The sequence below is a fragment of the Nerophis ophidion genome, linkage group LG08 (genome assembly GCF_033978795.1).
Source record: "Nerophis ophidion isolate RoL-2023_Sa linkage group LG08, RoL_Noph_v1.0, whole genome shotgun sequence".
Classification (NCBI taxonomy): Eukaryota; Metazoa; Chordata; class Actinopteri; order Syngnathiformes; family Syngnathidae; genus Nerophis; species Nerophis ophidion.
This window is the reverse complement of record NC_084618.1, coordinates 19398329-19412529: the sequence shown is the minus strand read 5'-3', so window position 1 is coordinate 19412529 and position 14201 is coordinate 19398329. Positions and strand designations below refer to the sequence as shown.

General features: G+C 40.2%; 1 protein-coding gene across 1 annotated transcript in view; it reads right to left on the bottom strand.

Moving 5' to 3' along the window:
- noc4l (nucleolar complex associated 4 homolog) overlaps positions 1 to 14201 on the bottom strand; it is a 30506-nt gene that overhangs the window by 15035 nt on the left and 1270 nt on the right. Inside the window, exons 2-7 of the mRNA XM_061907955.1 lie at positions 6335 to 6455; positions 6163 to 6269; positions 568 to 675; positions 341 to 490; positions 171 to 273; positions 59 to 93 (exon numbers count right to left, since the gene is read on the bottom strand). Coding sequence (XP_061763939.1) covers positions 59 to 93; positions 171 to 273; positions 341 to 490; positions 568 to 675; positions 6163 to 6269; positions 6335 to 6455 — 624 coding nt within the window. The remainder of the gene's footprint in view (positions 1 to 58; positions 94 to 170; positions 274 to 340; positions 491 to 567; positions 676 to 6162; positions 6270 to 6334; positions 6456 to 14201) is intronic.

Sequence of the window (14201 nt, the reverse complement as noted above, 5' to 3'; positions counted from 1 at the left end):
TATTATTACTATGATTATTGTTATTATTTATATAATGCTCTCTGCGATGTTTACGTACGTTGAGTTTGGTTGCTTTCCAGTCTTCGTGTTTGGCTGGACAAGCACAAGGTGGGTCAACATCCTCATGGTTGTGGTATTCATGGTGAGATGATGAAAAACATGAGCCTCACCTTCCTGTGGGAGCATGAAGTTGCAGAGCTCCGCCTCCTTCTTGGGCATGCTGATGTTGCACATGAGGCTGAAGACATTGTTGAGATAGGCGGCCATGTCTTTCTGGGCAGGAACAACGAGGAAGAGTTAGGTGACGTATCATAATATACATCATGAGCATCAGACGTACTCCTTTGCTGTGGTCCATGACTCGGACCAAGTTCTGCCTGATGCAGCCCATGATGTAATAGCGCACGTCGTCCTTCTCCAGGAACTCCTGGAACCTGGAGATCAGCAGAGACTGGTCCGCGGTCCGGGAGAGGAGTCTATCCACCACCGCCTGCCCCCACACGCGGAAATGAGAGGATATGTTTCCTGCTCCGGAGCATAAGCGTCATTTGCAGCGCCGACATATACCTGCAGGAGTTTAACCGGGAAACTAAAATGTTGACTCCAGTCCAAGTCCTCCAAGGGATGCTGTCCTTGTCCCGCCGCAAACTTCATGAGGCAGCACAGGGAAACTTCCTGTTTGGAACATGACACAATTAGAAGGAAACACTCGTTGGAAACGCTACCCACCCACATTGCTTGGTGCCTCGTCTGAGCTGCTGTTACCATGGTAACTAATTAGATTACCATAGTAGCTAATTAGATGACCATACTAACTAGTATATCACACAAAAGTGCAGATTCCAACCATTAAAATAATTTGTATAGTTCGGGGGTCACCAACGCTGTGCCCGCGTGCACCAGGTAGCCCGTAAGGACCAAATGAGTCTCCCACTGGCCTGTTCTAAAAGCAGCTCAAATAGCAGCTGTGGAGAGGCGGAGCCGACGGTCTGACAGAGAGGCAGGCCCAAGATGGCGGCGAGGAGGCGGGGATGGCGAGCGAGCGGCGAGGCGGGGCGTGCCACAAACAAGATCAGGTGTGTGGATCGCGCACCTGTACACGATTAACGTATCTCCTCTCGCTGTATAAAAGGGGAGAAGGAGGAGAGAATGGAGATGGTGATGGTGCAGAGTGAGAAAAACACACAACGACGAAGAGGGAGACAAGAAGAGGCGGACTGAAGTACGTGCTGCTGAAAAGCAGACGGCGGAGCGAGCAGCAGAGCGACCCGACTGCAGACAAGCTTGTGTGGGAAAATAAAGCAAGTCAAACCTGCTCCAAGTCATGTCCTTCCTTGGTGGTCCATGGAACCCGCAAGACGACGGCGTGAGTCCGTCACAGCAGCACTTATCAGTGAGCTGCCTCTATGTTTTAAATGTTATTTATGTACTAGCAAGCTGGTCTAGCTTTGCTCGACATTTTGAATTCTAAGAGAGACAAAATTTATTTTTATTTTTTACTTGGCTTTTTATAAATTTCAGAAAGACAATTTTAGAGAAAAAATACAACCTTAAAAATGATTTTGGGATTTTTCCATCCATCCATTTTCTACCGCTTATTCCTTTTTGGGGTGGCGGGGGGCGCTGGCGCCTATCTCAGCTACAATCGGGCAGAAGGCGGGGTACACCCTGGACAAACCGCCACATTTTAAAACACATACCTTTTTACCTTTTAAACTCCTTCCTCTTCTTTTCTGACAATTTAAATCAATGTTCAAGTAAATGTATTTGTTTTATTGTAAAGAATAATAAATACATTTTAATTTAATTCTTCATTCGATGAATATTTGTGAAATATTTATTCAAGCTTATAATGATTAAAATTCAAAAAACATATTCTGGCAAATCTAGAAAATCTGTAGAATCAAATTTAGATCTTATTTCAAAGTCTTTTGAATTTCTTTTATAATTTTTGTTCTGGAAAATCTAGAAGAAATAAGGATTTGTCTGTTAGAAATATAGCTTGGTCCAATTTGTTATATATTCTAACAAAGTGCAGATTGGATTTTAACCTATTTAAAACATGTCATCAAAAATATATATTTATTGTAAGAAATCATTAAGATGATCAGTGTTTCCACAAACATGAATATCATTAATTACTAATAATTACATGGAGTTAAAGGTAAATTGAGCAAATTGGCTATTTCTGGCAACTTAATTAAGTGTGTATCAAACTGGTCGCCCTTCGCATTAATCAGTACCCAAGAAGTAGCTGTTGCTTTCAAAAAGGTTGGTGACCCCTGGTATAGTTCAAGACTTACAGCCATTAGAAAACATCACTACACATCATAAAGGCACCTCTCCCGTCCAAAGGCAAAACCCAGTAACTCAATTTTGGTCAAAACTGAGCTGATAATAATTTTGGAGTTCCTAGATGATATGCTTTACATTAGTGTATGCGATATTGTAATTTGTTCCGTAAGTAAGCTGTTACGCGCATGGCAGGACCTAGCAACTACCACATAACCGCGTAGATCAGGGGTAGGGAACCTGCGGCTCTAGAGCCAGATGTGGCTCTTCGGTACTCCTGTCTTGCTCTGTATATTGTACAGTATTTGTATTTTGTACTTCTATAGTGTTTTGTATATTGTACAGAATTGCTTATTATTTTTACTGGATAGTAGTCTGTTTATTTCAATAGTTAGTTTTTCCTTTATTACCTCTTATGTCATTTATTTCACCCCATATTTGTTCCCACTACCGCACCTTAAATTGGAGTCTTTAATCTCGTTATATGCAAATATAATGACAATAGGGCTTCACGGTGGCAGAGGGGTTAGTGCGTCTGCCTCACAATACGAAGTTCCTGCAGTCCTGGGTTAAAATCCAGGCTCGGGATCTTTCTGTGTGGAGTTTGCATGTTTTCCCCGTGAATGCGTGGGTTCCCTCCGGGTACTCCGGCTTCCTCCCACTTCCAAAGACATGCACCTGGGGATAGGTTGATTGGCAACACTAAATTGGCCCTAGTGTGTGAATGTGAGTGCGAATGTTGTCTGTCTATCTGTGTTGGCCCTGCGATAAGGTGGCGACTTGTCCAGGGTGTACCCTGCCTTCCACCCGATTGTAGCTGAGATAGGCGCCAGTGCCCCCCGCGACCCCGAAAGGGAATAAGCGGTAGAAAATGGACGGATGGATGGATAAAGTTCATTCTATTCTATTCTACTCTTCTATTCTTTTGATGACTGCATCTGGCTCTCAGATAAATCTTAGCTGACATTGCTTAACACGATAAGTAATGAATGATTCCGCTGGTAATCACAGGGTTAAAAATAACGTTCAAAATTAAAAACATTCGCATGCATTTTATTCCATCAATCCAAGAAGTCGCATTAATGGTAAGAAGTATTTAATTTATTATTTGTTAGGTTCAGAATAACAATGTTATTAAAAAGAATAAGAGACTTATTATACTCTAAAAATGTTAATCTAACTTAAAAATGGGCACATTTAGTTGTATTCAGTGTTAAAAAATATTGGTAACACTTTAGTATGGGGAACATATTCTAAGTAACAAAGACTTAAGAGTTATTTGGACACTAGGGGACCATGTAAGGGTTAGGGTTACTAATAAGCAATAATTCTGAGGTCATAAGGGAAGACTCTTAGTTTATTTTTATTTATTTATTTATTTATTTCGGCAATCTTCACATAAAACAAAGAACAAAAACAACAACAAAAAACACTCATTTGAGCAATGATTGAGCCGAAAGGGTGTAGGTTGAAGCAACGCTTATATAAACCTACCCCATCACAACAAGAACAAGGTTCAAAATATATAAAATCTAAAACATGCTTCACTTATATTACTTTTTTTTAAACAATATATAAACGACATATATGTAGCACACGTCTCATATTCACAGTTTAACATTTAAATCAAACATATAAATTTGTACACTTATATATATATATATATATATATATATATATATATATATATATATATATATATATATATTATATATACACAATTTATTTAAATTCCATATAAAGTGGTAATATATACATTTTAATATAACCTATATGTATAATTATGAAATCATAAATTGTATTCATATACATATTATATATTATTGTCTTTCTAAAACAATGTTTGCTCTTCTTTCTTAGACTCTTAGTTAATGGCTTACTGCTTGTAAAATAAGGCCATGCAGAAAAATGCATTAATAAGTACTTAAAAATTACTAATTAAGAGCCAATATGTTACGAATTTGCATGTTAATAAGCAACTAATTAATGGTGAATATGTTACCCATATCAAAGTATTATCAAAATATAATATGGCTCTCACGGAAATACGTTTTTAAAATATTTGGCTTTCATGGCTCTCTCAGCCAAAAAGGTTCCCGACTCCTGGCGTAGATACAACAGAAAAACGTAGTATCTCAAGGGACCAATCGGAGCTTCTTTGTCAGTCGCCTTATTGTCTTTAATGAGTCATTTGCACGAATGGGGGCCGACGGTCAACCTGATTATGTGATATTATGGCACGAGGGGATATTTGGAAGATTGGCCCAGGACGTTGCAAGCACCTTCATTAAATGTATTGTTCTTGATTCTTCCCCTTGCATACTCTTTTGGGCAGATAACTGTGGAGGTCAAAATAAAAACTGGACGCTGTACACGGCTCTTGCCCAATGTGCAAACGCTGAATGGGGCCCACCCGAGATCGTGATAAAATATCTGGAGAAAGGGCACACGTTCATGAGAGCAGATTCAATCCGTGGCTCAATCGGCAAGAAAATGAAAGCTCAAGAAAACATCTATATGTTTGATGACTTTGTAGATCTGTGTAAGACAGCATCAAGATAGATTGGTTTTCCTTTGTTTTCTCAAAATCAGCTAGAAGTGAGTTACTAGGTTTTGCCTTTGGACGGGAGAGCTACACTATCCATCTTAAAGATCTAAAAAAAAATATTTGGGTATGTCTGGCCGGCCGGATCGAAAAGCTTGACGGGTGGCAGAGAAAAACGATTACAGCTATTTCGGGTACAACACATCTCAGACGGCAAGAGAATTTTCAGATGTCGAGGTCAGCTGTGGTTCTGCTTACCGTAAAACTTCATCCGTTTGTCGAAGGAGAGTCAACGAGAATGCGAGCTCCCGTGGATATGATAAAAAAGGTAGCGTGTGCTTTGTATTACCTGGCCGACTGGCAAAGCAGACTGTATCGGTTATTGTCCGCCATGTTTGTCGCGGACTTAACGTCTAGGTCAGGGGTAGGGAACCTATGGCTCTAGAGCCAGATGTGGCTCTTTTCATGACTGCATCTGGCTCTCGGATAAATCTGAGCTGACATTGCTTAACACGATAAGTAATGAATAATTCCACTTGTAATCATAGTGTTAAAAATAACATTCAAAATATAAAATATTCTCATGCATTTTTATGTTCAAAAAGTTGCGTTAATGGTAAGAAGTAATTTATTTATTATTGGTTAGTGTGGGGCTTGCCCTCCTGGGGGTTCATCAGACCACCAAGCACCGACATGAGAGCCTGTTTTAGGGTTAAAATATTGGTTGTTTTTTTTCAATTAGTCTCTCAGTTGCTTTCCAGCAATTGTCTTTTTCTCCTTTGTCCTCATTCACCCTCTGGCTCCAGCCCCAACCCTGTCTCTCCTCCTGGCTGCTGCTTATAACAGAGCGACAGGTGATTAGATAACAAGGCCCAGGTGGGCCATCTACGCACCTGTCGCTGATTTCGAGGCCGGTCCTGGCAACATCCTGCTTATCTGCAGGTCTGCAGGCCACGCCCCCTCCACAGTTAGCTTCAGAATAACAATGTTATTACAAAGAATAAGAGACCTATTATACTCTGGAAATGTTGGTCTTACTTAAAAATGCACGCGTTTAGTTGTGTTCAGTGTTAAAAAAAATGTTATATGGCTTTTAGGGAAATACATTTTAAAATATTTGGCTTCTTGGCTCTCTCAGCCAAAAAGGTTCCCGACCGCTGGTCTAGGTCCAGAGTATAGAAAGTCACCAAAAAGGAATGGACAATGAAGGCAAAAGAGTGAGAAGTGTCCTGACCAGATATCCAGATCCCTAGATCAGTGTTTTTCAACCATTTTTGAGCCATGTCGGTGCCGATAGTAAAACCACCGGTATCGGCGCTCCTCACCTGCACGCCATGGAGTTCGTGACTGAGGTGTTCCAGCAGCATCTCCACGCAGCTGTGGTAACGGTGTCGCATGAAGATGTGGTACTTGTCCTCCGCACTGTGTGGACCTGACGACAAGTTGGAGGTTTGGGGTCGTGGAGATGACGGAAATGTCTACAAAAGTGTCACTTACCTTTCAGCGCCTCCTCTTCTTCTGGTAATTTGCCTCTGTACAGCCGTCTGGTCTCCAGCAGCTGGCAAAACAAATGACCGCAGGCGTCGACGGCCTGGACGACGTCCTTCTCTTCTTCGGACTGCGAGACATAAACAATTAAGACGGTGCGATAGAAGAGATCAAATTTGGTGTTTTTGTTAACAACTAACATAGAAATGTTTGTCTGTCTTTCTGTCTGTGTTGGCCCTGGGATGAGGTGGCGACTTGTCCAGGGTGTACACCGCCTTCCGCCTGAAAGCAGCTGAGATAGGCTCCAGCACCAACCGTGACCCCAAAAGGGACAAGCGGAAGTAAATGGATGGATACGACCGTAACATAGAAATTAATGTTTGTCTATTTCTGTGTGAATGTGAATGTTGCCTGTCTGTCTGTGTTGGCCCTGGGATGAGGTGGCGACTTGTCCAGGGTGTACTCCGCCTTCCACCTGATTGTAGCTGAGATAGGCACCAGCGCCCCCCGCGACCCCAAAGGGGAATAAGCGGTATAAAATGGATGGATGGATGAATTTTTATTTAATGGTTTTGTCTTTTATTTGTTTTCTGTAATTAGAAAACATTTTGTCTTTTATTGCTTGATTTGTGTAATTTAGAAATATTTTGTCTTTTATTACTTGTTTTGTGTAATTTTGAATGTTTTTGTCTTGTATTTGTTTGTGTAATGTTAAATTATTTTGTCTTATTTGTCATTTTAAATCAATTAGTTTGTTTTATGTAATTTGTAATTATGTTGTCTTTTATCCGTTTTATGTCATTTTAATTTTTTTTTTTAGTTGTTTCATGTCACTTTAAATGGTTTGTCAAATTTTTAAGTACTGTCTTTTCTTATTTGTTTGATACCATTTTAAATGCTTCCGTCTTATTGTGATATGTCATTTAATTTGCTTTATGTCATTTTAAATATTTATTTATTTTGTGTAAGTCTTAATCATTTTTCTTTTGTTATTTGTTTCATGTCATTTAAATGGTTTTGTCTTTCACATCGAGAGGAGCCAGATGAGGTGGTTCGGGCATCTGGTCAGGATGCCACCCGAACGCCTCCCTAGGGATGTGTTTAGGGCACGTCCAGCTGGTAGGAGGCCACGGGGAAGACCCAGGACACGTTGGAAAGACTATGTCTCCCGGCTGGCCTGGGAACGCCTCGGGATCCCCCGGGAAGAGCTAGACGAAGTGGCTGGAGATAGGGAAGTCTGGGCTTCCCTGCTTAGGCTGCTGCCCCCGCGACCCGACCTCGGATAAGCGGAAGATGATGGATGGATGGATGGATGGATTGTCTTTCATTATTTTTAGGTTATTTTAAATCGTTTTTACTTGTTTGTCTTGTGTAATTTAAAAATCTTTCGGTTTTTGTTATGTCATTTTAACTGATTTTTGTCTTTTTTAAATTTATTTTATGTCATTCTAAATTATTGTCTCTTTCGTTAGTAGTTTAGTGTAATATTCAATTATTTTGTCTTTTGTTTTATTTCATTTGAAATTATTTTGTCCTTTGTTTTATGCTTTTTTTTGTTGTGTTTGGTATCATTTTATATTATTTTGTCTTTAGTTATTTGTTTTATGTCATTTCAATTTATTTTGTCTTTTTTAATTTTTTTTATTTTAGGTCATTCTAAATTATTGTGTCTTTTGTTAGTAGTTTAGTGTAATTATTCCGCCCGAATGCAGCTGAGATAGGCTCCAGCACCACCCGTGACCCCAAAAGGGACAAGCGGTAAAAAATGGATGGGGGATTTATGAAAGTAAGGCCTACATTTTCTAATTAGCTTAATGGTAGGGCTGGGCGATATGTCGATATACTCGATATATCGCGGGTTTGTCTCAGTGCGATACAGAAAATGACTATATGGTGATATTTGAGCATACGTTCTCACGCAGCTGCGGGCATTACCCACTCTTTCTTGTCTCTCCTTCTCACAGAGACTTAAAAGTAGCGCTCCTTCTTACACGGAGCAGACAGGTCACGACATGGTAACGTTAGCTGTGACGCTAACGGTGCGGGTGGTAATACGAGAGAGAGAGAAGGTGCCAATCTGCTAACAAATGAAGGAAGAATTAATTCCCAAGAAAAACAGCAGGGAGTCCATCGCCTGGCGGTGGTTTGGCGTCAAGCGGGAAGATGTTGACTAATTATGCGGCAAAAGCGTTGCTACAAAAAGCGGCAGCTCTACTTATTTGTAGCATTATTTGAAAAGTCACCCTCTAGAGCAGTGGTTCTCAAATGGGGGTACTTGAAGGTATGCCAAGGGGTACGTGAGATTTTTTTTTAAATATTCTAAAAATAGCAACAATTCAAAAATCCTTTATAAATATATTTATTGTTCAACAAAATATGAATGTAAGTTCATAAACTTTGAAAAGAAATGCAACAATGCAATATTCAGTGTTGACAGCTAGATTTTTTTTTGTGGACATGTTCCATAAATTTTAATGTTAAAGATGTATTTTTTAGTGAAGAAATGTTTAGAATTAAGTTGATGAATCCAGATGTGAAGTGAAGTGAATTATATTTATATAGCGCTTTTCTCGAGTGACTCAAAGCGCTTTACATAGTGAAACCCAATATCTAAGTTACATTTAAAGCAGTGTGGGTGGCACTGGGAGCAGGTGGGTAAAGTGTCTTGCCCAAGGACACAACGGCAGTGACTAGGATGGCGGAAGTGGGAATCGAACCTGCAACCGTCAAGTTGCTGGCACGGCCGCTCTACCAACCGAGCTATACCGCCTGTGATAGAGATGGATCTCTATTACAATCCCCAAAGAGGGCACTTTAAGTTGATGATTACTTCTATGTGTAGAAATATTTATTTATAATTGATTCACTTGTTTATTTTTCAACAAGTTTGTAGTTATTTGTATATCTTTTTTTCCAAATAGTTCAAGAAAAAAACACTACAAATGAGCAATATTTTGCACTGTTATACAATTTAATAAATCAGAAACTGATGACATAGTGCTGTATTTTACTTCTTTATGTCTGAGATAGGCGCCAATGCCCCCCGCGACCCCAAAAGGGAATAAGCGGTAGAAAATGGATGGATGGAATGGATGTCTTTTTTTCAACTAAAAACGCTTTGCTCTGATTAGGGGGTATTTCAGGGTTTTCCACAAGGTAATTTTTTTGTGGCGGCCCGCCACGAAAGAATTACGGCCGCCACAAATAAAAATAAAAATAAATTAATAAAAGTAGTTTTTAAAAAAAGTTATTTTTTTTGTTTTTTTTAGGCTTTTGACTCGCTCGACCGCTCATAAAACTAATGGGACTCTGTGAATGGAGCTTGTAGTTACATACTATATACATATGTAAATATTATATAAATATGTATATAAATATGCACATAAAGTGTTGTAATTATATTCCAACTCCGTGTTCTTCTTGGTCATCGGCGCCGCCGCTGCCACCCCCCATCCCCTGTCCCCCACCCACCCGACCACACCACCACAAATAGATGCCTGTGGGAAACACTGTACTTGAGTTAAAAAAACGTTCACAGGGGGTACATCACTGAAAAAATGTTGAGAACCACTGCTCTAGAGTAGGGGCGCTCACACTTTTTCTGCAGGCGAGCTACTTTTCAATTGACCAAGTCGAGATCTACCTCATTCCTATTTATAATTTATATTTATTTATTTATGAAAGAGACATTTTTGTTAACAAGTTAATGGTGTTTTTATGATAATACAAGCATGTTTAACACACATAGATTCCTTTCTTTCATGAAGACGAGAATATAAGTTGGTGTATTTGATTCTGATGACTTGCATTGATTGGAATTAGACAGTGGTGCTGATAACGTCCGCATTTTCAAATGGAGGAAAAAAAAAAGTCCTCCTTTCTGTCCAATACCACATGAAAGTGGTTGGATTTGGCATCTCATTTGTCCAACTTGCATACTCGTTTTTAAACACTTTGTTATGAGAGTATCATATGTGTGTGGCCCTTTAATGTCTGGCAGCAGGTGAGAGACGTCAGTGAGAGTGCGGGTGGGCAAGCAAGTGAGAAAGCGGTCGCTGAGGGCGGGGGAGAAATACATTGGCATCAAACTCCGTAGCTTGCTAGCTTGTGTGCGCTAGCTTTCTGAGACTCTAATTTTGTTAGCACAGGCAGGATGAAACAGGTCTTTTATGGTGAAGACAGGAACTGTGCAGGCGGTCTTTAGAGTTTTGACAGTAGGTACGGAGTCTCTAGAAATAAAATGTGTTTCCCTGTGTCCGCCCTGTTAGTGATTTTTTTCTTAAATATGAGTTCGCAGCAGCCAGCGTCATCTCACAAGATCCTCGGGTGCCGAGAATGTCAAACAACTGACGAAAGTGAAGTCTTGGTAGGATTGATGATTGCTCATTTTTATGTATATTTTTTAATGCCTGGCTTGAGATCGACTGACAACCCCTCCGAGATCGACCAGTCGATCGCGATCGACGTAATGCCCACCCCTGCTCTAGAGAATGAGGAGTTCTTGAAACTCTGCATGTCAACATCTCCGTTCGGTGCCACACCAACAAAACGCCGAAGCAACTATTTCCAGATCAACACGTATGAAAAAAAATAGTCAACAACAGAAGGAGATAACGTCCGCAGGAACCTACCACGTAGCGAAGGACATACACTAGTTGATTTCCTATTATGCAGCTCATTTTTATTTGACACTTATTGAAATATCTTGTGTGACATCATGCACAAAAGTGCACTTTATTTGTTTTAAACTATTGTAGTGGTGTTCTGTACAAAAAGTGCACTTTAATTTAGTGTTGTTTTGATATGTCATCTTAGTGACATCATGCACAAAAGTGCACTCATAGCTGGTTTTAAAATGTCTCTGACAATCTAACACTGTTTTGGAAATGACATGAATGTTTGTGCCACTGCTTAATAATGGTTTAATAAATACAGTTTTGGTATATTGACTTAGTTGTGATTTCCCTCTCTGCATGAAAGTTTGAAAGTAGCATATTCCGTATATTACCAAATAGTAGCCCGGGCGTTTATTTCACAAAATCGATTTTGGAGACGGGCGTTTAAAAGAAGCAGGCGGTTATTTGCACAAGGCTTTTATTTATTTTTGCACCAGGCCATTGTTTGGTTACAATGGTTACTGTTTCAGTTGTTCTCCTCCTGAGGGTAAAGTTGTTCCGACACAGGAATCGATTAAGCCAGCCACTAGTTGCAACAAACGTGTCACTCGCGGTGGCATACATATCCTTGGCCTTAAAGCGGATCATTTTGCGGGACACACGGTGGTTCAGTCCACGAACGTGATGTATCCACTGACACAAATTAGCATCCAGCTCGTCGCTCACTTTTTCCTACCTCCACCAGATAAGCGAGCCCGTTTTCCATTGATTGCCGCCTGAGATGGTAGTTCTCCCTTTTTTTGTTTCCATTCTCGTACACGTTTTGGGTCAAGGTTAAACTGCCTGGCCGCTGCCAAACCAGAAATCTGCTCCGCATACTTCACAACCACTAGCTTGAACTTTGAGTCAAACTTTCTGTTCTTCTTCCTCCTAAAATTATTCCCATCCATCAGTTGTGGTGTACCGGAATCCTGTTCATTCAACTCAATGCTACTGTTGCTTGCCATGTTGGAACTTTTCCTTGTGTGTTTGTTGTTGTCGTTGAGTGTGTGTTACGCTATATGCGGTGACCCTTTACAATATGTTGATTACCCAGAATCCCCACGTAACGTAAGCCATCACGACACAGATTTCGTTAAGCATTTGATTGTCATGTAACTCTCTGGACTCCACGCGTCTGCTGTTACCGTAATTACCAGAGTTATTGCACCTCTGCTTTTAATTTTACCTTATGAATTGGCTTAATGAAATCGATATGATTTTAATCCAAACCCATTCAAATAACAGCCCATGGGTGGCTATTTGGACATAAACGGTTATTACGAAGAGGCGGGTAATTCACAAAATGGGGTCAGAACCCGGACGGCTATTAGGACATGGGCGGTTATTTGCCCGAGGGCGTTTATTTGGTAATATACGGTATTAATGCAGTATGAAGAAGAATGTTTTAATGTAGACACATAGAATCATCATACTGCTGTGATTATATGTATCAAGTGTTCATTCAAAGCTAGGGCAAAATGTTGAGATATATATCGTGTATCGTGACATGGCCTAAAAAAATCAAGATGTTATTAAAAGGTAATATCGTCCAGCTCTACTTAAAGGGGAACATTATCACCAAACCTATGCAAACGTCAATATATACCTTGATGTTGCAGAAAAAAGACCATGTATTTCTTTAACCGATTTCCGAACTCTAAATGGGTGAATTTTGGCGAATTAAACGCCTTTCTGTTTATCGGTCTTTTAGTGATGACGTCAGAACGTGACGTCACCGAGGTAACACACCCGCCATATTCATTTTCACATTACAAACACCGGGTCTCAGCTCTGTTATTTTCCGTTTTTTCGACTATTTTTTGGAACCTTGGGGACATCATGCCTCGTCGGTGTGTTGTCGGAGGGTGTAACAACACTAACAGGGAGGGATTCAAGTTGCACCACTGGCAAGAAATCTGCCGCCAGACCCCCATCGAATGTACCAGAGTGTCTTCACATTTGACCGGCGATGCGAAGACAGACATGGCACAGAGATGTATGGATAACCTGCAGATGCATTTGCAACGATTAAGTCAACGAAATCACAAAGGTGAGTTTTGTTGATGTTGTTGACTTATGTGCTAATCAGACATATTTGGTCACGGCATGACTGCCAGCTAATCGATGCTAACATGCTACGCTAATCGATGCTAACATGCTATTTACGCTAGCTGTATGTACATTTGAAACTAGATACCCACATTTAATGCAAAAAAAACACTTACCAATCGACGGATTTAAGTTGCTCCAGTGTCACAAGATGCGAAAGTCCTGATCGTTTGGTCTGCATATTTTACCGGCGATGCTAATAAGGCAGCCATGCTATGGGCCACTTCATTAGGTACACCCACGCTATGGCCGAATAGCGTCAATAGCTATTCGCTCAATAGCTTCAATTTCTTATTCAATTTTGTTTTCGCTATCTGCCTCCATACTCCGACCATCTGTTTCAATACATGCGTAATCTGTTGAATCGCTTAAGCCGCTGAAATCCGAGTCTGAATCCGAGCTAATGTCGCTATATCTTACTGTAGTAACCGCCATGTTGTTTGTTTTGGCAGCACTGTATGACGTCACAGGGAAATGGATAGTGGTTTCGAAGACAGCGAAAATAAGGCACTTTCAAGCTTTTTTTAGGGATATTCCGGGACCGGTAAAATTTGGAAAAAAACTTCAAAAAATACAACAAGCCACTGGGAACTGATTTTTATTGTTTTTGACCCTTTTGAAATTGTGATAATGTTCCCCTTTAAAGGCCTACTGAAACCCACTACTACCCACCACGCAGTCTGATAGTTTATATATCAATGATGAAATATTAACATTGCAACACATGCCAATACGGCCTTTTTAGTTTACTAAATTGCAATTTTAAATTTCCCGGGAGTTTTTTCTTGAAAACGTCGAGTAATGATGACGTGTACGCTTGACGTCACAGGCTATTAGGAAATATGAGCGCTGCGCACACACACAGCTAAAAGTCGTCTGCTTTAACGGCATAATTACACAGTATTTTGGAGATCTGTGTTTCTGAATCCTTTGCAATTTGTTCAATTAATATTGGAGAAGTCAAAGTAAAAAGATGGAGTTGGGAAGCTTTAGCCTTTAGCCACACAAACACATGGTGATTCCTTGTTTAAAATTCCCGGAGGTGAAACTTTACTATGGATCACAGCAAACATGGATCCCGACCAAATGTCAACCAGCAGGTTTCGGTG